Raw genomic sequence first — 25,836 nt, 5'->3', positions numbered from 1 at the left:
GTGATGGACAGGGAGGCCTGGTGTGCTGTGGTCCAAGGGGCCGTGAAGAGTCGGCCACAACTGAGCAACTGAACTGAACGACTGAACAACAACAAAACTTAACTAGCTTGTGTGTCTTTTTTAGTCGACAGAGCTTTGGCTGGGATTGAAGCCCATCTGAATTGCGCTTTTAACCTTGGTTAATCATTCCAGGTTTCTGACTTCAGATTTCTCAAGCATTCATTTCACTGGTTTCACCTGTCTTAGGCCACTGTTTTCAATTGCAGTGGTTCTCCAAGTTTGGTGTTCAGACCAGCAAAACCAGCATCATGTAGAACTTGGTTAGATATGCAAATTCTGGAGCTCCAACCTGAATTGGGACTCCAAGGCTGACAACCACAGTTCCAAACACACCCTGGACCTTGGTGGGTGGGAGAGGCTGAGAATGATCTGGGTTTTTCCATGCCACCCGCTGGATGGTCCGCCTGCGGTGTCCGTATTGGGCTCCAGGTCCACGATTCCACCCAGGCTGCTCAGTAGCGTGCCTTCTCTGGGCGGTTTCTGGAAGCGTCCTGCAGCTTGAACGGAGAGGCGCTCCCACGGGTCCCTGAACCAGACTAGTTTCTTCTCCCTCGAGAGGATAATCTAGGAGGCTGAGAGGAGCAGGCTCAGGGCAGGCTTTGGGGTAATACTGGCCTCCTTAGTTATGCAAGAGAGTGCTGCAGGCCTCCTGGGGTCATTCTGTTCCAGGGCCCGAACCGCGGCCACTCCCATACCAGCGGGGAGGGTGCCTTTTTTCTAAGGCAGCTTGGTCAGGTGACCGTGGCGGCTCTTACTTAGCCGGGGACGCGGAAGGACGAGCTTTCGGAGGCCGCGGGAGAGCGTCCAGGACGGGGGCTGCGAGGCTATGCGAGCCCCGAAGCTGCCCGGGCCGGCGCTCCCGCTGCTGATCCTGGTGCTTCTGCTGCCGCCGCCGGGTTCCGCGGGCGGCCCCGCGCCCTTCGACCCGACTTGGGAGTCCCTGGACGCCCGCCAGCTACCCGCCTGGTTCGACAAGGCCAAGTTCGGCATCTTTATCCACTGGGGCGTGTTCTCCGTGCCCAGTTTCGGGAGCGAATGGTTCTGGTGAGCACGCCTCCCTCAGTCTCCTCTAATCCCGCTTTGCACCCCACTGGCCTGCAGCCAGGACCCAGACCTCCAGCCTTTGCGGGTTTGTTTGTCTCTTAGTTTCACCTCCTGCTGTTGGAGCCGCGCTTTGCATTTCCGGGTGTTACGTTTATGGTTTACTGGGTAAGTGGTTGGTGCTGGGTGAACGCTGAATTTTTCTTCCGTATGACTTCAAGAGTCAGACACTTGATGTGGCTCTGGCTTCTCAGCTTCTTGGTAGTTGTACTTCTCAGTTGTTCTTATCACTCTGCAGCCATCGACAGAATAAAATAGCAGAAAAGTAATGGGCTTGTGTGGGGGTCGTAGGAGGAAGCTCTGGGCCTAAACCGTCCTTGTCCTTCGAACTGCAGACTCGCTCCATTGCTGTTCTGCTGCTACTTGTCAATTGTCAGTTGTTCTGCCACGAAGCAGGGTTTAAGCATAAATTCATGGGTATGTGAGACTTCTGTTCACTTGGGCATTCACTGGCTTTTTAACCTTAAAATGTTACCACATGTAGCCCAAGGAAAAATTTTAAAAATTATTCTAGAATATTAACCCTAAGAAACTCCAATTATTAACAGATCGCTATGTGAAAAGTTATGAACAAAGCTAGTGGAGGTGGTGGAATTCCAGCTGAGCTAATCCTATAAAAGATGGTGCTGTTAAAGTGCTGCACTCAATGAATCAGCAAATTTGAAAAACTCAGCAGTGGCCACAGGACTGGAAAATGTCAGTTTTCATTCCAATCCCAAAGAAGGGCAATGCCAAAGAATGTTCAAACTATCACACAATTGTGCTCATTTCACATGCTACAAGATTATGCTCAAAATCCTTTGAGCTAGATTTCAGCAGTACCTGAACCAAGAACTTGCAGATGTACAGGTTGGATTTAGAAAAGGCAGAGGAACCAGAGATCAAATTGCCAACATCCACTGGATCTCAGAGAAAGCAAGGAAATTCCAGAAAAACATCTACTTCTGCTGCATTGACTATGCTAAAGCCTTTGACTGGGTGCTTCACAGCAAACTGGAAAATTCTTAAAGAGATGGGAATACCAGACCACCTTACCTACTTCCTGAGAAATCTGTATGCAGGTCAAGAAGCAACAGTTAGAACCAGACATGGAACAATGGACTGGTTTAAAATTGGGAAAGGAGTATGACAAGGTTGTATGTTGTCACCCTGCTTTTTAACTTATATGCAGAGTACATCATGAGAAATGCCAGACTGGATGAATCACAAGCTGGAATTAAGACTGCTGGGAGAAATATCAATCTCAGATAGGCAGATGATACCACTCTAATGGCCGAAAGTGAAGAGGAACTAAAGTGCCTCTTGATGAGGGTGAAAGAGGAGAGTGAAAAAGGTGTTGAAATTCAACATTAAAAAAACTAAGATCATAGCATCTGGTCCGTTTCTGGCAAATAGATTGGGAGAAATGGAAACAGTGACAGATTTTATTTTCTTGGGCTCCAAAATCACTGTGGACAGTGACTGCTGCCTTGAAATTAAAAGATGCTTGCTCCTTGGAAGGAAAGCTATGATAAACCTAGACAGCATATTAAAAAGCAAGAGATATCAGTTTACCAACAAAGGTCCATCTAGTCAAAACTATGGTTTTCCCAGTAGTCACATATGGATATGAGAGTTGGACCATAAAGAAAGCTGAGTGCTGAAGAATTGATGCTTTTGAACTGTGGTGTTGGAGAAGATTCTTGAGAGTCCCTTGGATGCAAGAGATCAAACCAGTCAATCCTAAAGGAAATCAATCCCGAATATTCATTGGAAGCACTGTGGTTGAAGCTCCAATACTTTGGCCACCTAATGTGAAGAGCTGACTCATTGGAAAAGACCCTGATGCTGGGAAAGAGTGAAGGAAAAAGGAAAAGGGGGTGGCAAAGGATGAGATTGTTAGATACCATCACTGACTGAATGGACATGGATTTGAACAAACTCAGAGATAGCGGAGGTCAGGGGAGCCTGGCATGCTGCAGTCCATGGGGTTGGAAAGAGCTGGACACAACTTAGCGACTGAACAAAATGTGAAAAGTGGGCTTGCCTGGTGGCTCAGTGATAAAGAATCCCCCTGCCAGTGCAGGAGACACTGGCTTGATCCCTGGGTCAGAAAGATCCCCTGGAGAAGGAAATGGCAACGCACTCCAGTATTCTTACCTGGAAAATCCCATGGACAGAGGAGCTTGGCGGGCTACAGTCCATGGGGTCTCAGAAAGATTTGGACACGACTTAGCAATTAAACAACAGCAACAACATGTGAAAAGTGGTGCACAAAAAATTGCTCTTTAGATTTTACCTTGAGAGCCATACCTTTACAGCTTTAAGTGTCTCACATCTTTCTTGCTTAAATACTTCAGGTATGTTCTTCAAGATAGAAATGTTACTACATATATATGTATGCATAATACACATATATACACATAAATAATATATTCCTAAGTAAGATAAGAAAATAAACAATGAATATTTAAACCTATGTTATACTATATACATAATGTACAACAAATTTAATTCATACAATATATATTCCATATGACAACTATAAAAAAACACCCAGTGTGAGAGTTGTGAATTAAGTTTTATTTGGGGCAAAATGAGGACTGTGACCTAGGAAACTGCCTCTTAGAGAGCTCTGTGGAACTGTTCTGAAGAGGTAAGGGTGGAGGTCAGTGTGTTGTTGTTGAGTTGCTAAGTTGTGTCCTACTCTTTGCGACCCCTTGGACGGTAGCCTACGTTTGTGACCCCGAATCCTCTGTCCATGGGATTTCCCAGGGAAGAATACTAGAATGGGTTGCCATTTCCTTCTTTAGGGGATCTTCCCGTCCCAGGGATCAAATCCACATCTCCTGCATTGCAGGAAGTTTCCTTACCACTGAGCTACCAGGGAAGCCGGAGGTCAGTATATATGTCGTTTTTGGTGAAAGGGGATATATGCAATCAGCACACATTTTGACAGAAGGTTACTGCTAGTTACAAGAAGGTCACTGCTTGTCACCAGGAACAGACGTCTCCCTTAATGATTTTAGTGCTTTTCTAGCTATGAGAAACATGCAAGAAATTGGGTTCATAAAATCTTCTGAAAATATCTGACTATCTGAAAAGCTGTTCTGACAGTTTTTCCTAATCTCCACCCTGTCCTTTCAGGGTGTGTTGAAAGTCAGCAACTACAGTGGCTAAGGACTTCATTCTTATAGAATCAGATGGCAAGTGACAATTTTTAGTTGGCTGATACAATACAGAGTATAAATTATATATTGTATTACACTGTAAACATTTACACTATAAACACTATACCACTTTCTATGAAGACACTGACTTTCTGCAACCAGTAACTTTTCTTATTCAGTTAGGCCAATTGATGTAAAAGAACTGCATAAGCTATGGAGTACTATTCATATGCTCTTTTGAAATCAACTTGTAAAATATGGGACTCTTTCTTTCCATAACCTGTATTACCAAATATATTTGCTTCAGGATATTATAAATCTTTCTTTGTAAGCTTTGTGCTGTGAGGCATTTTGAATTTATTTTTGAAACGTTTCAATTAGCAAGGTGTTGCGGTCCTTTAATGGACTGGAACCTGGTGGTCTGGAGTCGACGATAAGAAAGTGAAAGAAGGAAAGAGGCTAATACTCCCTGGGTTACACAGAGAACCAATAAAGACCTAGGACAGGGCTTGTACCACTTACGTAGGCACAGGGCGCCCTCTCGAAGAGGTCTTGAAAGCCCGGGCAGGAAAGTGAGCTCGGCAGGCTTCCATGCTCCAGAGAATCAGCCAGAAAGAGACAGAGAGAGAAGAAAAGGACACGGGGACCCAAGTCTCTGGTGGAAAAAGGGTGCTTTATTGAACTCTGTGTGAGTATATATACTGCTTTAAAAGGTAGCTTCTTCAGATAAAGATCATAAGACCAGACTTTACAAGTTACCAAGGAAACAAGGAGTAATAGAGGTCATAAAACCAGAAGACAATCCATATCAAAGAAAGAGGGTCGTAAATAATCACTTTTACCATATGGAAAAGCTAATGAAGGAAACCCTATGCATGCATTCCATCTCATGACCTCAGTCCTGGGAGCAGCATGCTGCTCAGCTCGTTCCTGTTACTAGGAACTGATAAGGAACAGAGGGCTCACGAGAGATAGGAAACAGTACACAGGAATCCTACTGTTAAACATTCCCTGACAGCAAGGTACATAAATTAACAGATTTCTTCATCTTTTATTGTGTGTGCTCACTCAGTCATGTCTGACTCTTTGTGACCCCGTGGACCCACCAGGCTCCTCTGTTTTCATGGGATTCTCCAGGCAAGAATACTGGAGTGGGTTGCCATGCCGTCCTCTAGGGCATCTTCCCAAGCCAGGGATTGAACCCGTGTCTCTTATGCCTCCTGCATTGGCAAGCAGGTTCTGTTAACCATTAGCACCTTTGTTCACTTGGGAAGATTAGGTAAGTATACATTTGATGCTAGGAGAGGATTTGATGTTTGTTAGTTGAAACTAGTGCTCTGCACAAAACAACTAGCTTTGAGTCATCTTATTCTTTGTAATGGTTAACTTCTTGTTTTCTACAAATAAACACAAAGTTGTTTATTTTGACCTGGAACAATAAAGATAATTCTCATACAAAACAGAGTATATTTTTGATGGTCTGGAAGTGCAATAACCCTATAGAAGATTCTTAATTATCTATAGTTTCCCTTTTTATCTCCTCTAAATCTCTGATCTCACTCGATTTGACCTGGGGCAGTCAACAGCAGAGATGAGTATATTTGACTAGGCAGCTCAAAAACAAATATAAATGGTGGGCTGTTTACTGTAAGTGCTTCTTCTCATCTCTATTACTATGAAATTTGAGAAGTGACTCTAGACTATAATAGAGAATGCAGGTTCAAATTAGATGTGCTAGGAAAAAAATAGAAATGTCTTATCTTTTAACTTTCTGACTCTCCCAGTTTCTCTTTTGCAGTTCCATTTAAAAGATAAAAATGCATCATGGATCAATTAGGATACTTTCACTTGAAGGTACAGAAAACTCAAATAAAAGATATAATAATAGGAGCTTATTACTATACATAATAAGAAATTTAGAAGTACTTGGCTCAGTGATGAAATCAAAGTCCTGGGCTCTTTGTCATCCTCAGCCTGTTGACTTGTCCTGTCATGGTGACATGATGGTGGCCAGGCATCACATCACACAGCCTTGTCCAAAGGCAGATTGTATCTCCTTCTACTAGAAAGGAGACCATTCCCAGAATCTCCCAAGTTGGCTTCCCCTCCAGTTCTACTGGCCAGCATGGGTCAGGTGTCCATGTGGTAGCTGTGATGGAAGCTGGGAAAGTATGTATCTGACTCTTGGGCAGGTAAAGAATAGTGCCTGTGACACAGTATGTCCTTCAGCAAAGCCTTCTCAGCAGAAAGAACCTCCTGGTCATCTTTGGAGATCTAGTGCTGATTATGAATTTGTTCGTCCAGTAAAAACACTCTTATGAAAGGAGTAGTGAAAGGAAGAATAAAAGATGGGTCAGAGGGGGACTTGCATCTATTTCATGACCATGAGCTTACTGCCATGTTTATATAAAATGTTTACCTAAAAATTATGCTTTGAGGATTTCCCTGGGGGTCCAATGGTGAAGACTCCGCACTCCTGGTGCAGGGGGCCCGGGTTCCATCGCTGGTCAGGGAACTAGATCCCATATGCTGCAACTAAGAGTTCGCATGCCACAACTAAAGATCCTGCATGCTGTGACTAACATCCAGGGCAGCAAAATAAATAAATAAATAGTTTTCTTTTTTTAAGTTGTGTTTTCAATGTTGTTTTCCTTCTGAAGCTCTGCTTAGGCAGTTGAGGCCCCACTGCTCAGAATAAGTGCATATAACCAGTAATCCTTGGAGACTGAGTCAGTATATTAAAATAACAGCATCTTCTTAATTTTACTGTCATTTCCTCCCCAACTTGTTCCCTGCTAGTGAATATAATACATTTATGTTATATTTTATGCACTTTGTCTTCTTTTGAAGACTTCATCATTTATGTTACAAAGGACTAATTATGTATACTCCATGTTGCAATCTAAAAGTGAAGAATTAAAAGCAAATGGGTGAGTTGTTTGTTTAGAATGTTCTGGTTGATAAGCTGAGTAGAGTTCACAGAGGGATAGATGGAAGACTATGGAAGTTTTGTAAGCTTTCCTTAAGTGAAGTCAGACTCAATGGGGAAGTTAGGAAGGGAACCTTAGTAACATCTGAATAAGGGAGAATTTTAGTAAAGGGAGTTATAGTTGACCCTTGAATAGCACAAGTTTGGTCTTCTTTTAGGTGTATTTTTTTTTTCAATAAATGCATAATTGGCCCTCCATATTCAAGGGATTTGCATCTCTGGATTTAACCAACCTCAGATAAAAATTTTCATCTATGTTTGCTTGAATCTGCAGATGCCCAAACTGCAGATCTGGAGGGCAGGCTGTAGTATGCCATTTGATGTAAGGGACTTGAGTACTCACAGATTTTAGTATCTGCTGAGAAACATGGGACTCATTCTCTATGAATACTGAGGGATACCTATATTTCAAGTGTTCATGTGTATGCTACTTATATGCTGTTTCCTTCATCCCCCTAGGTGGTACTGGCAAAAGGAAAAGATACCAGCTTATGTGGACTTTATGAAAAATAATTACCCTCCTGATTTCACATATGAAGATTTTGGACCACTATTTACAGCAAAATTTTTTGATGCAAACCAGTGGGCAGATATTTTACAGGCTTCTGGTGCCAAATACGTTGTCTTAACTTCCAAACATCATGAAGGTGAGTAAGAACAACATCTGCAAACACTGACAGTGGTTAGAATGTGAAGTAGTTCTTTTGGGAGAAGAAACTAAAGCAAGGTCATCCACATGAAAACAGAGTTTTCTCTTAGGAGCAATCCTAAGTGGCTACTGACGTTTGCTTGTAATTTAAGAGATCACATGTTGCCCCAATTAAGAAGCATTAAGAAAAAGAAAAAAAGGAGCATTAAGTATGCTGAAAGATCATAATCTCCACATATAGAAAAAAATGGAAACTGATCGCATTTTATTATATGCATATTTAACAATTTCCAAGTAACGCAAGATTTGATTAAAGCCCTTTGAAGGGGAATGTGGTTTGCAGGTCAAAGTTTACAACTGAATTGCATTCTTTCCATTTTCTTCTCACCTCTGTAATGCATTCTGGGAAGGTACCCTGGGGATTATTTGCTATTGTCTTACATCATGACCAACATACAAGGTGGTGGTTTTGGTCAACTCTTATATGACTCAGTTGAGGAAAGTCTGCTATTGATGAAAATGACACGGGCCACCTGAAAGGAACAGGACTGCAAGGCTGTAATGATGCCCAGAAATATCAGAGATGGTGGAAGAATATCTAAAAAGAAATACAGTGGTTGAATTACGGTTCTCCAGAGAAATAGAGCAAACAGGAAGATAGAGCTATTATAGAGGAAGTATAAGTATTATATAGGAAATAGAGCTATTATACAGGAAGTATAATATGTATAGATTTATCATAAGAAACTGGCTCATGCAACTATGGAGGCTGAGAAGTCCAGACCCAAGATAGCCAATTATATAGTTCCAGTATGAGCCCAAAGGCATCAGGAACAGGAGAGCGGATAATATAAGTACCTGTCCAAATCTAAGTTAAAAGGCAGGAGAAGACTAATGTCTCAGCTCAAAGACATACAGAGAAAACAATTTTTCTTTTTAATTAAAAAAACAAAAAACACGACTCCTTAAACTTTCCTGCTTTTTTTTTCTTTCTTTTTGGCTACAATGCACGCCATACAGGATCTTAGTTCCTTGACCAGGGATTGAACCCATGCCCCCTGCATGTGGGAAGTGGGGAGTCTTAACCACTGGACCACCAGGAAAGTCTGAGGAATTCTTTCTTAACCAGCCTTTTATTCCATTTAGGCCTTCAATGGATTGGATGAGGCCCACCACTTCGGGTGGGCAATCTGCTTTACTCAGTCTAACTATTCATACGTTAATTTCCTGTAGAAACACCTTCAGGAACATATCCTGAATGATGTTTAACCAAATTTCTGGGCACCCTGTGGCCCAGGCAAGTTAATACATAAAATGAACCATTAAAGTGATCTTACATTAATAGGATAGAATCTACCCATTATCATTCCTGTATCTACAAGATCAAGGAAACATCAGCACATTATTATTCTTCCAACAGCATGTTAATAATTAGATAATCTGGACCTCTCTGATGGTCCAGTGGTTAACAATCTGTCTGCCAGTGCAGGGGATGCAGGTTCAATCCTTGGTCCGGGAAGGTCCCACATGCCTCGGGGCAACTAAGCCAGAGTTTAGAGCCCTCAAGCTGCAACTCCTGAAGCCCATGTGCCCTAGAGCTCGAGCTCCACAACAAGAGAAGTCACCTCAATGAGAAGCCTGAGTACCACGACTAGAGAGCAGCCCCTACCAGCCGCAACTAGAGAAAGGCCCGTACATAGCAACAAAGACCCAGTGCAATCAAAGATAAATAATTAGAGGATTTGTTTGCATTGGAATAAAAAAAATTGTCTCATTGTTTTCTGCAGCGGTGCGTGGGGGATTACGAGGGAAGAATGGAAACTCAAAATAAGGAATCAGGATATTTTTCCTTTTGGCCACAGTCCAGTGGCTTAATGATTTTTTTCCTGCAGGTTGAGATGGATACTTAGGACATGTTGATTTCCTGATGTCTAGAACTTCTTCAGGCTATATGGTACAAAGTATTACTTAGCTTATTTAAAAACATAGCAAAACAACTCTTAATCATGCTGTGAGGACAAATGATGTAGCCCACATTTATACACTTTCTAGGACCATATTGTTGGAAGTTTTCATGCCTATAGAAGAGACCCTGCTGAGCCCAGTTAGGCTGGAAGACCACTGTGTGAGCTTCTGGTGGTGCTACTGAACCGAAGACCCAAAGTGGTTTTAGCACCGCCAGACATTAGGGCCTGCCAAGTTAAGACATAAGGAATAAGACTTTAAATATCACTGACAGTGCTTTGAAGCTTACTGCAAACATCTTTAGAACTGGTGTGAGCTCTTTTAAAAGTTTCTTCAAAATGAATCCAAAGAGTGTGTCCATCTTCAGTTCAGTTCAGTTCAGTCGCTCAGTCATGTCTGACTCTTTTGCGACCCCATGAACCACAGCATGCCAGGCCTCCCTGTCCATCACCAACTCCCGGAGTTCACCCAAACCCATGTCCATCGAGTCGGTGATGCCATCCAACCATCTCATCCTCTGTCATCCCCTTCTCCTCCTGCCTTCAGTCTTTCCCAGCATCAGGGTCTTTTCAAATGAGTCAGCTCTTCGCATCAGGTGGCCAAAGTATTGGAGTTTCAGCTTCAGCATCAGTCCTTCCAATGAAAATTCAGGACTGATCTCCTTTAGGATGGACTGGTTGGATCTCCTTGCAGTCCAAGGGATTCTCAAGAGTCTTCTCCAACACCACAGTTCAAAGGCATCAATTCTTCAGTGCTCAGCTTTCTTTATAGTCCAACTCTTGCATCCATACATGACCACTGGAAAAACCATAGCCTTGACTAGATGGACCTTTGTTGGCAAAGTAATGTCTCTGCTTTTTAATACTCTGTCTAGGTTGGTCATAACTTTCCTTCCAAGGAGTAAGTGTCTTTTAATTTCATAGCTGCAGTCACCATCTGCAGTGATTTTGGAGCCCAGAAAAATAAAGTCAGCCACTATTTCCACTGTTTGCTCATCAGTCTGCCATGAAGTGATGGGACCAGATGCCATGATCTTCGTTTTCTGAATGTTGAGCTTTAAGCCAACTTTTTCATTCTCCTCTTTCACATTCATCAAGAGGCTCTTTAGTTCTTCTTCACTTTCTGCCTTGGACTTGTCCTAATTTATAAAAGTAAAGTGTTACACCAAACACCTTAGGTATGTTGGTTCACGAACATTCCTTTAGATTTTAGTAGGACAGTAACAATGTATTCATGTTCCTAGATCCTAACCAAAGATTTTGAGGCTTTTATATTATTCCTTAAGTATTTCAATTTATATAGTGCTTCTATGGTTTTCATGTAGAAAAGCCAGCAATCTAAACGCAAATTCCTTTTAAAATATAAATTATTTCACAGTGCTTATGTAATGGCATTCTTCTTATCCATTTAGTTGGTAGATAATTCACTTTTAGGTAATTTAAAGCACAACATCCAAGCTTATGATTTTAGAGTAGGATGAGATTACAGATGGTGGGTACATTTCAAGTATAGAACTACTGGGGAAGAGTACCTTACCCCCACCTGGGTTAAATGAATAATGAGGGTAAAGGAGATTTACTCCTGAACATGGAGTATCAGTGTTCTATGAATCATACTATAATAAAATAATTCTAAAATCAGGGAATATACTCTTTGATTTAGAAGACAGGAATCACGCAGGAGTGCATCTATGGTTCTTCCCTGTAAGTGGTCACAGTCATTGTTAGAATGGTGGATGTGGAAGATGTTCCCATCTCAGCTATGATCTGCTAATGTTGATTGTGATTTTGTACTAGACCCTGTGCTAGACATTGGCTGAGGATATAACAGGGAACACTGCAGACATGACACTGTCCCTCCAGGAGCTTATCATCTAAGAGGGAGAAAGATCAGACTATACAGACCTTATTTTCTTGGGCTCCAAAATCACTGGCAACCCACTCCAAAAGCTATGGTTTTTCCAGTAGTCATGTATGGATGTGAGAGTTGGACCATAAAGAAGACTGAGCGCCGAAGAATTGATGCTTTCAAATTGTTGTGTTGGAGAAGACTCTTGAGAGTCCCTTGAACTGCAAGGAGATCAAACCAGTCAATCCTAAAGGAAATCAGTCCTGAATATTCATTGGAAGGACTGATGCTGAAGCTCCAGTATTCTGACCACCTGATGTGAAGAGCTGACTGATTGGAAAAGACTGTGATGCTGGAAAAGATTGAAAGCAAAAGGAGAAGGGGATGACAGAGGATGAGATGGCTAGATAACATAACTGATTTAATGGACACAAATCTGAGCAAACTTTGGGAGATAATGGAAGTTCTCGTCCGGTAGTCCGTGCGGGTCACAAAGAGTTGGACACGACTTAGCCACTGAACAACAACAACAGTGGAGTACCCTGAGAAGTACTTTAAAAAATCTTGGTCCTACTTTGTTTAAATTCTCATTTGTTAGTTACCTCCCTGGTGGCTAACACTCAGTGCTCTCAATGCAGGGGAACCAGGTTTGATCCCTGGTCAGGGAACTAGAGCCCACATGCCATAACTAAGAGTTTGCACGCTGCAACTAAGCATTCCTGCATGCCACGACTAAGGCCCTGTGCAGCCAAATATATACATAAAAATATGTTTTAAATTCTCATTTGTTTCTTGCATGAAAGCAAAATATATACTAAGGAAAAAAATGGTCATAAAACAGATATTCGTAGAAACTGATTTATATGTCACGTGTACTGCCTTTATAACTTGGTGTTGGTATGGGTGCACATTTACTAGAACAGAGTTGATATGCTTACAGAGGCTTTTAATATAATGTTTCAGGCTTCACCTTGTGGGGCTCAGAGTACTCGTGGAACTGGAACGCAGTAGACGTGGGGCCGAAGAGGGATATCATCAAGGAACTTGCAGTTGCGGTTAGGAACAGGACTGACCTGCGCTTCGGGCTGTACTACTCCCTTTTTGAGTGGTTTCATCCGCTCTTCCTTGAGGATGAATCCAGCTTGTTCCAGAAACGACAATATCCAGTGTCTAAGATGCTGCCTGAGCTCTACGAGTTAGTGAACAAGTATCAGCCAGAGGTGCTATGGGCAGATGGCGATGGAGGGGCCCCAGATACCTACTGGAAAAGCTTAGACTTCCTAGCCTGGTTGTACAATGAGAGGTGTGTGTGCTACTAGACTTCTGTCGTGACATTCCTAATACCTGTATAACATTAGTTCTTGCTTCTTGAAATATTCCCCTTCAGGCTTATTTGTGACATGGGGAGAAAATCATTATAAATAATGCACATTAGATACATCAATATTTACTCAAAATATCAAGAGTTACAAGAACACTGGAATATTCTTAACAAGAATTAGTTAGCAAGAATACTGGAGTGGGTTGTCATTTCCTTCTCCAGGGGATCTTCCTGATCCAGGAATTGAACCCATGTCGCCTGCACTGGCAAGTGGATTCTTTACCATTGAGTCACCTGGGAAGCCCTAAGAGTTACAAATCAGGAGTCAAATATAGCTCAACAGTCTGATTTTGAATTGAGACTAAAAAAAAAAAAATTACAGCATCAAGAACTCTGAAGACTAATTTTGTAGGTCCCCATTTTCATCACCTCTCTGGGCAATGCTGTTTATCCATCACTGTTTCTCATGCTGTGCTTTTCAGTTCCTCTCATTGCTTCTTCGCATCCTCTTTCCTTTGATAATCTTTGCTGCTTGGATGTCACCCTTGTCTGTCTCCTCTTTTCCTTCATCGTCAGCATTTCACCTCTTCCTGTTCTTTCCTTTTGTTTTCTAGCATGTTCCAGGCTGCCCCATTAGAACAGGGAGTTCTGACTAAGCTCCTCTATAAGGCTCACACTATATGGACCAAATTGCTATCTGTATCTCGAAGGTACTTGGTATTGTGCTGTGAAGTTAGGGAGAGTCCTGCTAGTGTTCTCTGGGCCCACAGAGGATGCACAGACAAATCCTCTGGAGAGCTCTTGGTACATAACTGCCGTTTCTCTAGGTACTCCTTTCCAAAAGGAAATAGTGGGAGTCCTCCACTTCAGTTTGTGAACCAAAACGATCCCCTCTAAATGGAGAAGTGCAGGAGGTACCACCTGCTATGATGAAAATGTTGTGGGAATATTTTATGCCACAGTGAATTCCATCCATAACAGTCAACTTTGCTGAGATCTTTCAATATTAGGCACAGTTATAAGAGAAAGAGACTAGGAGAGAACGTTTAAATAATAGTAAAACTCTTTGAAATGCTGCGTGTGCTGGGCATACATAGGTGTTTTACATAGATTGTGTCAGTCGCTTAGTCCTGTCTGACTCTTTGTGACCCCATGGACTGTAGCCTGCCATGCTCCTCTGTCCTTGGGATTCTCCAGGCAAGAATACTGGAGTGGGTAGCCATTCCCTCTTCTAGGGGATCTTCCCAATCCAGGGATGGAACCTGTGTCTCCTGCAGTGGCAGGAGGATTCCTTACTGTCTGAACCACCAGGGAAGCCCAAGTTCTGTTCTAATAACAGGTGAAGAAATTGATTATTCAGAGGAATTAGGTAATTTGCTCTAGGACACGGAGCTTAGCAAGTAACAGGCTAGGACTACAACTTCCTCAGGTCTAGCTTACTTCAAAATCATGGGGTTTGTATTATATTCGACTATGGTTATTTTCTAAGAGTGGATTTCAGTCAGACCTCTTTTCAGTGACGTTGCTTTTGTGTAAATTTTTTTTATCATCCTTTTCATTTCAGCCCAGTTCGGGACACAGTGGTCACCAATGACCGTTGGGGAGCTGGTAGCATTTGTAAGCATGGTGGCTACTATACGTGTAGTGATCGTTATAACCCAGGACATCTTTTGCCACATAAATGGGAAAACTGCATGACAATAGACAAGTTTTCCTGGGGCTACAGGAGGAATGCTGGAATCTCTGACTATCTCACAATTGAAGAATTGGTGAAGGTACAGTAAAATGTCTGGTGACCATTACAGTAATATTCATAATAGTGTACACGTGTAAGAATTGTGTTTTCTAAGCTGTATGACTCAACGGCCTGTAAACACAGGACATGACTCTTTTTTTTCTATGTGTATTCTCTTAGATAGTGATTAATGATTGAATTGTTTTCTTCCTCTAAGAACTATATTTATTCTTAATTTTTAAGCAACTTGTACAAACAGTTTCATGTGGAGGAAATCTCTTGATGAATATTGGACCCACACAAGATGGCACCATTTCTGCAATTTTTAAGGAGCGATTGAAGCAAATGGGAATCTGGCTAAAAGTCAATGGAGAAGCCATCTATGAAACCTATGCTTGGAGATCCCAGAATGATACTGTCACCCCAGACGTATGGTAAGTACTATTTGGTAGAAGAAGGCATTTAACATTTCTCAGAGATAAAGAGAACAGTATAATAAAGAGGAAATTGGATGAATGCCCACCTATACAAAATATTTTATTTACTTAAAATCAGCGTAAACAATTATTTATCAAGTTGAGCTGAAATAATTGCTAGATTCCTTCTAACAGTGGATAAATTTTAGGGAGAAATAAAATTTCTTACAAAAATTGTAGGTAATTTAGAAAAGTGAAAAAAAAAAAAAAGTGCTGAGTGGTTAATCCAAAAGAGACTTTTGGTTTAGTCAGGTAAATTCTAACTTTTGCAGGTGTTACATCTCATCAAATTAGCAGGAGGTGCCATAGGGCAGGAAAAATATATTCTAATAAATCTAAACCTGAACTTTCTTTAAAATTAATTGTCTCAACTGGCTAAATTTTAACTAGTATCTCCTGTAAAAGCATATGGTGGTTTCTGATGTAGGATCTTAACATACGCAAATAAGAGTAGTTCTCCCTGGTGGCTCAGACTAAAGAATTCCCCTGCAATTCAGGAGACCTGAGTTTGATCCCTGGGTTGGGAAGATCCCCTGGAGGAGGGCTTGGCAACCCACTCCAGTATTCTTGCCTGGAGAATCCCATGGACAGAGGAGCCTGGCAGGCTGCAGTCCATGGGGTCACAAAGAGCCGGACACAACTGAGCAATTAAGCACAGCACAGTATTGGTGAAGCTCTAAAGTTCACTTGTGTTACCACCAAAGCGAGTACAGCCTGGTCAAGCATATACCAAAGATTAGACTAAATACTCTTCTTTGAATTTATGACTTCAATTGTCAATTCACCGAAGAAAATAAAGCAAGGCAGTCTACACAGAAGCAGCTGACTGTAAAATTTTAGAATACTGGATCTGGGAGATCCATAATGAGAACTCAGCACCAATCTTTCATTTTATAGAAGCTAGTTTTAAATTTGGTTTTAGAATTTGCTTCTGTGTTTATATTTGACTATGAGGGTGTCTGATCTGGAACTTGACAATTATTAAGCATTATTCCATTAAGTTTTCTTTCAATAAGTAAAGATAAAAGTCAAACTACTTAACACTCCCTATAAGGCTGTTGCCTGGCTCCACTGCACTGAGCCCAGGTGGCCACTGTCCCTGCCTCATCAGTGGAGCTCTCTCCCCACAGGTTCGTGTGTGTTTCCCCTCCTTGCTGCATCTTTAGATGGCTATCTAAGACTCCCAAGGCCATCTTTGAAATCCTTTGAGTTTAAGCCCTGGCTCACTGTTGCTGTCCCCAGAACTTAATGTTAGTTGCTCAGTTGTGTCCAACTCTTTGCAACCCCATGGACTTAGCCCACCAGGCTCCTCTGTCCATAGGATTCTCCAGACAAGAATACTGGAGTGGGTTGCCAGAACTACTCTTCATATAATTCTGACTGTGTATATTCACAGCTCTTCTAATTTGCTGGCCCCTCAGTTCTTGGGCTTCCCGAGTGATGCTAGTGGTAAAGAACTCACCTGCCATGCAGGAGACTTAAGAGATGCAGGTTCGATTCCTGGGTTGGGAAGATCCCCTAGGGGAGGGTATGGCAACCCACTCCAGTATTCTTGCTTGGACCATCCCATGGACAGAGGAGCCTGGCAAGCTATAGTCCATAGGGTTGCACAGAGCTGGACACGACTGAAGCAACTTAGCAGGCATGCAGTTCTTGTAGTTCCTTCTTTCTAGGGATCCTGTCCCCTTCTTTTGGTCGTACCTTAGACCTCGCATTTTCAGTATTTGTACTCCTTTCATGATCTCAGTCTGAATCATCCCACTAACTCCTTCCTCTTGTATTTCAGTTCACTTCAGCTTCCAAACGGCTCTTTAGAGAGAGTGGAGGTTGAAACAATCATTCATGGCCAGTGATTTAATCAATAGTGATTAATGAGGCCACCATAAAAAACCAAAAGAATGGGGTTCAGAGAGCTTCTGGATTGGTGGCAGTGTTGGGAGAACAGGGCACCTGGGGAGGGTGTGGAAGCCCCCTGCCCCTCCCCACATACCTTGTCCTGTGCGTCTTTTCCATCTGGCTGTTCCTGAGATACATCCTTTTATAATAGACCTGTAATCCAGGAAGTAGAATTCTGAGAGCTGCTCTAGCAAATTAGCTGAACTCAAGGAGGGGTTGTAGGAACCTCCAGTCTATAGCCTGTGGGTCAGAAGCCCACATGACAATCTGGACACGTGACTGCTATCTAAATTTGGGGAGGGGGCAGTCTGGTAGGAATAAACCCTGACCCTTTGGAATGTGACACTGCCTCTGGGTAGATGGTGTCAGAATGGAGTCGAACTATAGGACGCCTAGCTGGTGCCTGAGAACTGCCTGGTGATGCGGGAACTTCTCCCCCATACCACACACTACTCTGGGATTGCGGTCAGAATCCTTTTGGGTGCTTTTTATTGCTACCATGGGGCTATTTTTTCTTCCCTCTATTAAAGAAAACATGGGTAAATATTTACTAACTGGAGGTATCTCTGGAAGATAATTCTGAACCTGACCCATAAATAATGAAAAATATTACTATGCATTTTTTTTTCTTAACCAGGTACACATCCAAACCTAAAGATAAGTTGGTCTATGCCATGTTTCTCAAATGGCCCATATCAGGACAGCTCTTTCTTGCTCAGCCCAAAGCTACTCTGGGGGCAACAAAGGTAAGAGGGAATTTTGTCTTTATTGTTCCTTTAAATTGCTGACTTTAACACCCTGAGGAAGACATTAACTTTTAACTTCAAGGTGAGCCATATATGTATTCCATTTACGTCTCATGATAGTAATTTTAAAATGAGCTTTATCAATGGCAATGTTTGGTAAAAGCTGTTGAAAATTTTGTTTCATTCCCCAGAAAACCAAGCCTATAAAACAGTTACATCATCTCCATGCTTATCAAAATATCTTCTCCACAGTCATGCTGTGTTGTTCAGATTCAGTTCAGCTCAGTTCAGTCACTCAGTCGTGTCCGACTCTTTGCGACCCCATGAATCGCAGCACGCCAGGCCTCCCTGTCCATCACCAACTCCTGGAGTTCACTCAGACTCACGTCCATCGAGTCGGTGATGCCATCCAGCCATCTCATCCTCTGTCATCCCCTTCTCCTCCTGCCCCCATCCCTCCCAGCATGAGTCTTTTTCAATGAGTCAACTCTTCGCATGAGGTGGCCAAAGTATTGGAGCTTCAGCTTTAGCATCATTCCTTCCAAAGAACACCCAGGGCTGATCTCCTTCAGAATGGACTGGTTGGATCTCCTTGCAGTCCAAGGGACTCTCACTGCATGCATCCAAAAATGATTTTTTTCATGACTGGAGTTCAGATTCTTCCTCTGACATCTCACCCCAGAACACATCTGAATAAATGTAAGATGTCATGGCCCTACTATTTTAAGTTCTTAAAAAACTTGGAGGTTAAAGGTTAACCTTCCCTGCTGGCTCAGCAGTAAAGAATCTGCCTGCCATGCAAGAGATGTGGGTTCAACTGAGAGTTTGACTCCTGGGTTGGGAATAGCCTTTGGAGGAGGAAACGGCAACGCACTCCAGTATTTTTTGCCTAGGAAATTCCATGGACAGAGGAGCCTGGTGGGCTACAATCCATGAGGCTGCAAAGAGTCAGACAGGACTGAGCGACTAAACAATAATAACAAAAGGTTAATCTAACAGTTGTGGCCATCAGCTCTGGCAATGAGTTCATTTTAATATATTTTATAACTTATTTGTAAGAAAATAAAAGTTTTCTGGGAGATGAATTGTCCAAATTCTTCTCCTTAAACCATTTTTCCATGTTTCATTTCTAACACTTGTGGCTGATCTGGCAGAAAAGGAAATAAAGAGTTCAAATCTGTTTTTTTTTTCAAATCTTTTGTTTAACTGCAGCTTAGAGGCCTGGGCATAACATTACCTTCTTATTTTATCTACGTTCTCTTTGTTGTTGTTGAGTCGCTCAGTCATGTCCGTCTCTTTTGCAACCCCACAGACTGTAGCCCACCAGGTTCCTCTGTCCATGGGATTTTCCAGGCAAAATACTGGAGTGGGTTGCCATTTCCTTCTCCAAGGGATCTTTCCAACCCAGAGATCAAACCAGCTTCTCCTGTACTGCAGGCACATTCTTTACTGCTGAGCCACCAGGGAAGCTTTGGCCACTCTTAATACTGTTATTTGAAAGTCCGCGGGTTTTGTTTTTGTATTATTCTACACGGTAAACAAAGTCTTCTGGTTCAAAATAACCACAAATATATAGAAAACTACTTACTTAAATTCATTTTGTGTAAGACTAAGGATATAGAACAGTTACAGTAATAATAGATTGCACGTATGTACTATTGATGAGTGGAGGTCACTGGGCCGTCTGGGGAGGGAGGGTGGCTGGATAAGGGAGGTGAGCCTCTCCTTGAACATCCTGTGTCAGAGCCAGGCAGGCCTTAGTTGTGCACATTGGTTCAAGAGTCATTTTCTCTCCTCTGACACTATTCAGTCTATATGATTCTTCCTCAAATCCTGCACACTTTCAAGAGTAAGAAAGGAGCAAGAGAGATATATACATGCATTTGGATCATAAATTAAAGCAGTAAAACAATAAATTAAATTATAAATTAATAAAATAAATTAAAGCAGTAAAATCATAAGTAAAAACAATGAATCTCCTGTCTACATTGCTCTTTAAAAAATGTCAACTGCTTCTTCCCAATACAGTGAGGAAGTCAGAGACATATATGGAGACATTTATGTGTATGTTTTAAATTTCAGGTTAAACTCCTGGGACATGGACAGCCCCTTCACTGGACACCTTTGAAGGAAAATGGCATTAAGGTAGACCTGCCTCAGCTAACCATTCATCAGATGCCCTGCCAGTGGGGCTGGGCTCTAGCACTAACTAATGTGACCTGATCTGCAGTAGAGTGCTTAGTCTTATATCTAAGACTGGAATGTATATCAAGTTTCTGTAATTATAGCACAAGGAGAAAGCAAATGTAAAATTGGCCAAGAATTTCCTAAATTACCCACATAACTTTTAACTGTCCAATGCACTTTGCTATGTCTCTTCACACTGAATTTATTCCCATGTGTGAATCAGAGGTGGGGATCTTTGTTGTAGTGAGAAATTGGTGGTGGTAAGGACTGAATCATGTCTAATGCCAAATTCACATTTTGAAACTCTAAGCCTCAATGGGGCTTCCCTGGTGGCTCAGCGGTAAAGAATCCACCTGAAATGCACGGGACGAGTTTGATCCCCGAGCTGGGAAGATCCCCTGGAGCAGGATGGGATTTGGAGATGTTAAAGAAGTAACTAAGGTTAAATGAAGTCATCAGGGTGGGACCTTAATCTAACATGACTGGAGTCATAAGAAGAGGAGGAACACGGATGGAAGCACACAGAGGAAAGACCATTTAAGGACACCGTGGGAAGGCGGCCAACTGCAAGCCAAGGAGAGACCTTAAGAGAAACCAAACCTGCTGAAACCTTGGGCTTTCAGCCTGCAGAACTGTGAGAAAATAAGTTACTGTGGTTCAAGCACCCTGTCTGTGGTATTTATGACAACTCTAGCAGACTAATAAGGGCGTCCCAGGTGGCTCAGTGGTGAAGAATCCACCTGCCGAAGTGGGAGATGCTGGTTCAGTCCCCGGGTTGAGAAGATCCCCTGGGGGAGGGAATGGCTACCCACTCCAGTATTCTTGCCTGGAAAATTTCATGGACAGAGGAGCCTGGCGGGCTACGGCCCATGGAGTTGCAAAAGAGTCAGACACAACTTAGTGGCTAAACAACAACAACAAAGACTAACACAGGGTCATAGGTATGTAATAAACTGGACTTAATGCTTATGCTTACAGTAACTGTCTTTTTATAAAAAATTTTTTGTCTTTTTCCTTCATGGTAATAAAACTGATATATTTACTATAGATATTTAAAAATATACAGAAATGCCTAAAGACAAAATCACTAAGGTCACCATTATTAATATTTTAGTATTTATTCTTCCAGGGGTTTTTTTGGGTGGAGGCGGGTGAGGGTATAGGATTGGAGGTGTGGGCTTATTTTGTAGGTGGGCTAATTTGAGGTCCAATTTAAATGAGTTTTTTTCCCCTGTATTTATTTGCCTTTAAGCAATTTGAAGTTGAAAACCTTTCTGAAAATTATTGTGTATTCAGATTTTCCCTAAGAATGACGCAAAATACTGATACTGATGTAAATTTAAAGAAACACTGATTAAAGAACTCACTTCCCTTAATAAAAGATGTTTCACAAAGTTAGATATTTAACTGAAGTGCTATAGGCTCCATTTTGTTACGTTAATCAAATGCAGATATCTCATTGTTCCCTGTAGACACTTCAAGTAGAGAGGGAAGTAAAACACTATTCATATTTATTTTCTAAAATCATCTTGAAGTTGAAAATATTAAAAAAAAATTCATTGCTGAAGTTTCTATAACTACCAAAATTTTAAAACCATTCTAAAGTATTGACATGAATAAGTACTTTAAGAGTTCTGAATCCCAATTTCCATTTTATTAGAGGTCCAGTAAGGACAGATTTACATGATCCCCAACACTAGATTAAGAAAAAACAAAAAAAGGGAAAAAACTGAGTTAGAAGAATCTTAAAAGTGAGGTCATCTGAAGCAACTCGTTTTGAGATGAAAATCTGTCAGTCATTTAAATCTCTACCTTGTCCATAATGACCTTTACAAATAGAGAATATAGGGGGAAAATGGAGGTATATGGCAACCCACTCCAGTGTTCTTGCCTGGAGAATCCCAGGGATGGAGAAGCCTGGTAGGCTGCAGTCCATGGGGTCGCACAGAGTTGGACACGACTGAAGCGACTTGGCAGCAGCAGTAGCAAGTAAATTATAATTAGATATAGGGTTTAGTTAATGGGTAGCTATGAGTAAGCTGAATGATAAAATACAGATCAGCATTCAGAGGTGCTGTTAAAAAGCTTTGCTAATAACCATATATTATATATGGAACAGAATGAGACATCAAATTTAACGTATATCTTGCTTATATGTGAAGTATACTGTAAGTGGGACTTGTAACAAGGATTTTAAAACAGTCCATTAAATTCTTAGTATTATCATTGGTATGAAGGGCAAGAATTATAGTAAGGCTAATTAAAAATCAGATCTCTCATTACTTAGTTTAAGCCAATAGTTCTATTAGGTAGTTAGAATAGGAAACAGGAGTCCAGAATGGTGGTGGCTAAAAGACAAGAAAGAGAAAAGCCCGTGAAAATAGAATAAAGGAAGGTCCAAGGATCAGAGTGAGGACCTCAGGTAGAACAAACAACACTCCTGGCTAGCCCAATTTGCATAGGGCAGGCCCAGGGGGAGAAAAAAACATATAAAAAGAGGAGCCAAAGGGCTGGGGGTCTCTCTCTCAATCCTGCATGCTGGGGTGCGCTTCTCTTCACGTCTTTGGGTCGACATGCCCTCATGCCTCAAAGATGGATTTTCCTGCTATTATCTAAATAAAATAGAACTGTAACATGGAGCTGTAGCACTGATTTGTCTAAGAACTATAACATGGTCCGTTCGAGACCTGAGAGCTATAACATGGTCTATCCAAGACCCGAGAGCTGTGACACGCTGAGGGCTTTAATATCCATCACTCCAAATCTTTGTTGTGACGAGACAGAACCGAGGAGCATACACTCGGCCAACAGTTCTTATCCCCCACAACTGATTCTTTTCCCAGAGTTATTATATAGGCAAAAAATTGACTTGTTTTAAATTTCAGTAACAATAGATTTTTCTTTAATAATGAGAGAAATATTGAAGGCAAGCAAAACTAGATTGTTAGACTTGATATCACTTTAATAAAATTTTATCTTATTTTCTTATGAGTGCCATATTGAAACAACACAATTACTTTAAAAATTCAGACTAATCAAATAAATGTGGATTAGGGCAACAGAAAACAAGACACATATTTTGCTTGCTGTTCATTTTTTATTTTGTAGGTAAAAGACTGGGTCAGATAAAAACCTTCCTAACTTGCAAAAAAACAATTGTTCATATCGAATTTTTATATATACACAGTAACAAACATATTTATACAAGTTTGAAGGAGAAAGTATAATTGTTTTAAGTAATCTCCATTTAACCAACTCACTAGAGTAACGGATGCTCTCCATTTTCTTGGAAAAGAATACTAATTGACGCCTGGGCAAGATGCAGGCTTTCAGTTAGCAGGCTTCTGTCTGGCACGTGCTTCACCTCGGTTTCCACTTGCTGTAATCAATTTGAAAGTGAAAAGTGAAAGTGGCTTAGCTGTGTCTGACTCTTTGCAATTCCATGAACTGTAACTTACCAGGCTCCTCTGTCCATGGAATTCTCCAGGTAAGAATACTGGACTGAGTTGCCAATTCCTTCTCCAGGGGATCTTCCCGACCCAGGGGTTGAACCTGGGTCTCCTGCATTGCAGGCAATTCTTTACCGTTTGAACCACCAGTAAAGCCCATGTCACAGGATATGTTTACCACCAGTTAGCTGAGTTTGTTACTGCAGTGGGTTGAATAGTACTCCCCAATAAATCATACCTACTCAAAAGCTCTCAAAAACTACTCAGAAGGCTTCTCTGATAGCTTAGTTGGTAAAGAATCCACCTGCAATGCAGGAGACCCTGGTTTGACTCCTGGCTTGGGAAGATCTGCTGGAGAAGGGATAGGTGGCCCACTCCAGTTTTCTTGGGCTTCCCCTGTGGCTCATCTGGTAAAGAATCTGCCTGCAATGTGGGAGACCTGAGTTCAATCCCTGGGTTGGGAAGATCCCCTGGAGAAGTGAAAGGCTACCCACTCCAGTATTCTAGCCTGGAGAATTCCATGGACTGTATAGTCCATGGGGTCACAAAGAGTTGGATATGACTAAGTGACCTTCACTTTCACTCAAAAGCTCAGAATGTGATCTTACTTAGAATCAGTGTTTTTGCACATGCAATTAAGAATTAAGGTGAGTTCTGAGGTAAGATCATAGTGGATGTGGGGTCACAAATATGTAGATGACCACATGAAGACAGGCAGAGACTGGAGTTATGATGCTGAAAGTCAAGGAATATGTGGGGCCATCAGAAGCAAGAAGAGTCAAGGAAGGTTGGAAGGATTCTTCCTTGGAGTGCAGAGGGTACATGGCCCTGCTGACACCTTAATTTTGGGTTTCTAAGCACCAGAATGGTGAGAGAATCAATTTCTGTAGTTTTAAGCCACACAGTTAGTGGTAATTTATTACAGCAATTCTAGGAAACTAACACAGTCACCAAACTGATTATCTTTGCTAATTTATGATAAATTTATGTTTTTATCATGTTACATAAGCAGATGAAATGAGTGTGAAGAGTTGTAGTTTCTGTGAAAACCAAGTTGAATACTTTGGAAAAGCTAGATGAAAGTGTGTTGCTTTCCCCATGCCCAATTTAAATGTATTGGTTAATTATTGGTAAAACAGTTGTAAAAGACTGGCCAGAAATGTACTAAAAATCCACAGGTATTCGTACCAGTGTACAACTATATAACGTAACACATATGATTTGTATAAGACAAGTCAGAGAACGCTTATAAGCATACCTACAATGAGAAGGCAGAAAGGACCTGGATCCATCATTAAATAACTGGCAAATAAAGACGACTTGTACTTTAAGTTAAAATATCTAAGAATATATGTGTTATTTTAAAAATGATATCCTGCTTTAAAAGACTTTTTGGATTAACCAAACAACTAAGGGGTCCAGATAAAAGGGCTCCTACTGTTCAATTAGAACACAAATTTGTAATCTCTAAGGCCAGTTAGCTTCAAATACATGTGGTTTTTTACCTTGTCATCTCTACAACTGCCACAACTCTACAGATGCAGATGATTCCAGGTGATAATTTTCTGATGATCAGCAATCTATCCTTACAAAGTCACACCTGTTCAGTCTCAAAATTTCCTTATATGAAATCCTGGGTTAATTTTGCTGGAAGAGATGCATGCTCTATTACACACACATTCACTCATTTTCCAAAATACAGTTTTCCGCCATCCTATTACATCATTATATTCTGACAAATTTTGAAAAGAAGTTTGTGTTTTCCTCTCTACTTTCAGTTCAGTTCAGTCCCTCAGTCGTGTCCGACTCTTTGTGACCCCATGAACCGCAGCACGCCAGGCCTCCCTGTCCATCACCAACTCCCGGAGTCCACCCAAACTCATGTCCATTGTGTTGGAGATGCCATCCAACCATCTCACCCTCTGTTGTCCCTTTCTCCTCTGGCGCTCAATCTTTCCCAGCATCAGGGTCTTTTCAAATGAGTCAGCTCTCTGCATCCAGTGGCCAAAGTACTGGAGTTTCAGTTTCAACATCAGTCTTTCCAATGAACACCCAGGACTGATCTCCTTTAGGATGGACTGGTTGGATCTCCTTGCAGTTCAGGGGACTCTCAAGAGTCTTCTCCAACACCATAGTTCAAAAGCATCCATTCTTTGGTGCTCAGCTTTCTTTATAGTCCAACTCACATCAATACATGACTACTGGAAAAACCATAGCCTGGACTAGACAGACCTTTGTTGGCAAAGTAATGTCTCTGCTTTTGAA

General features: G+C 41.6%; 1 protein-coding gene across 1 annotated transcript; it reads left to right on the top strand.

Annotated features, from left to right (window-relative positions):
• Positions 1-794: 794 nt before the first annotated feature.
• FUCA2 (alpha-L-fucosidase 2) lies at positions 795-24,942 on the top strand. The gene is made up of 7 exons (XM_005889088.3): positions 795-1,104; positions 7,759-7,946; positions 12,725-13,064; positions 14,647-14,857; positions 15,061-15,251; positions 17,827-17,935; positions 20,018-24,942. Exons 1-7 carry the CDS (start codon positions 887-889, stop codon positions 20,156-20,158), a joined length of 1,398 nt encoding a protein of 465 aa, XP_005889150.1. The 5' UTR covers positions 795-886; the 3' UTR covers positions 20,159-24,942.
• Positions 24,943-25,836: the final 894 nt, after the last annotated feature.

This window comes from Bos mutus, chromosome 9, assembly GCF_027580195.1.
Source record: "Bos mutus isolate GX-2022 chromosome 9, NWIPB_WYAK_1.1, whole genome shotgun sequence".
In the NCBI taxonomy this organism is placed as follows: Eukaryota; Metazoa; Chordata; class Mammalia; order Artiodactyla; family Bovidae; genus Bos; species Bos mutus.
The sequence above is the reverse complement of the archived record's forward strand: the minus strand, read 5'-3'. Positions and strand labels throughout refer to the sequence as shown.

Bases quoted from the DNA above. Each gene is read 5' to 3' on its own strand.
- FUCA2 (XM_005889088.3), top strand. From the start codon at position 887: ATGCGAGCCCCGAAGCTGCCCGGGCCGGCGCTCCCGCTGCTGATCCTG. The intron at 7,947-12,724 runs GTGAGTAAGAAC...ATAATGTTTCAG, and splicing joins AACTTCCAAACATCATGAAG to GCTTCACCTTGTGGGGCTCA. The intron at 14,858-15,060 runs GTACAGTAAAAT...TTAATTTTTAAG, and splicing joins CAATTGAAGAATTGGTGAAG to CAACTTGTACAAACAGTTTC.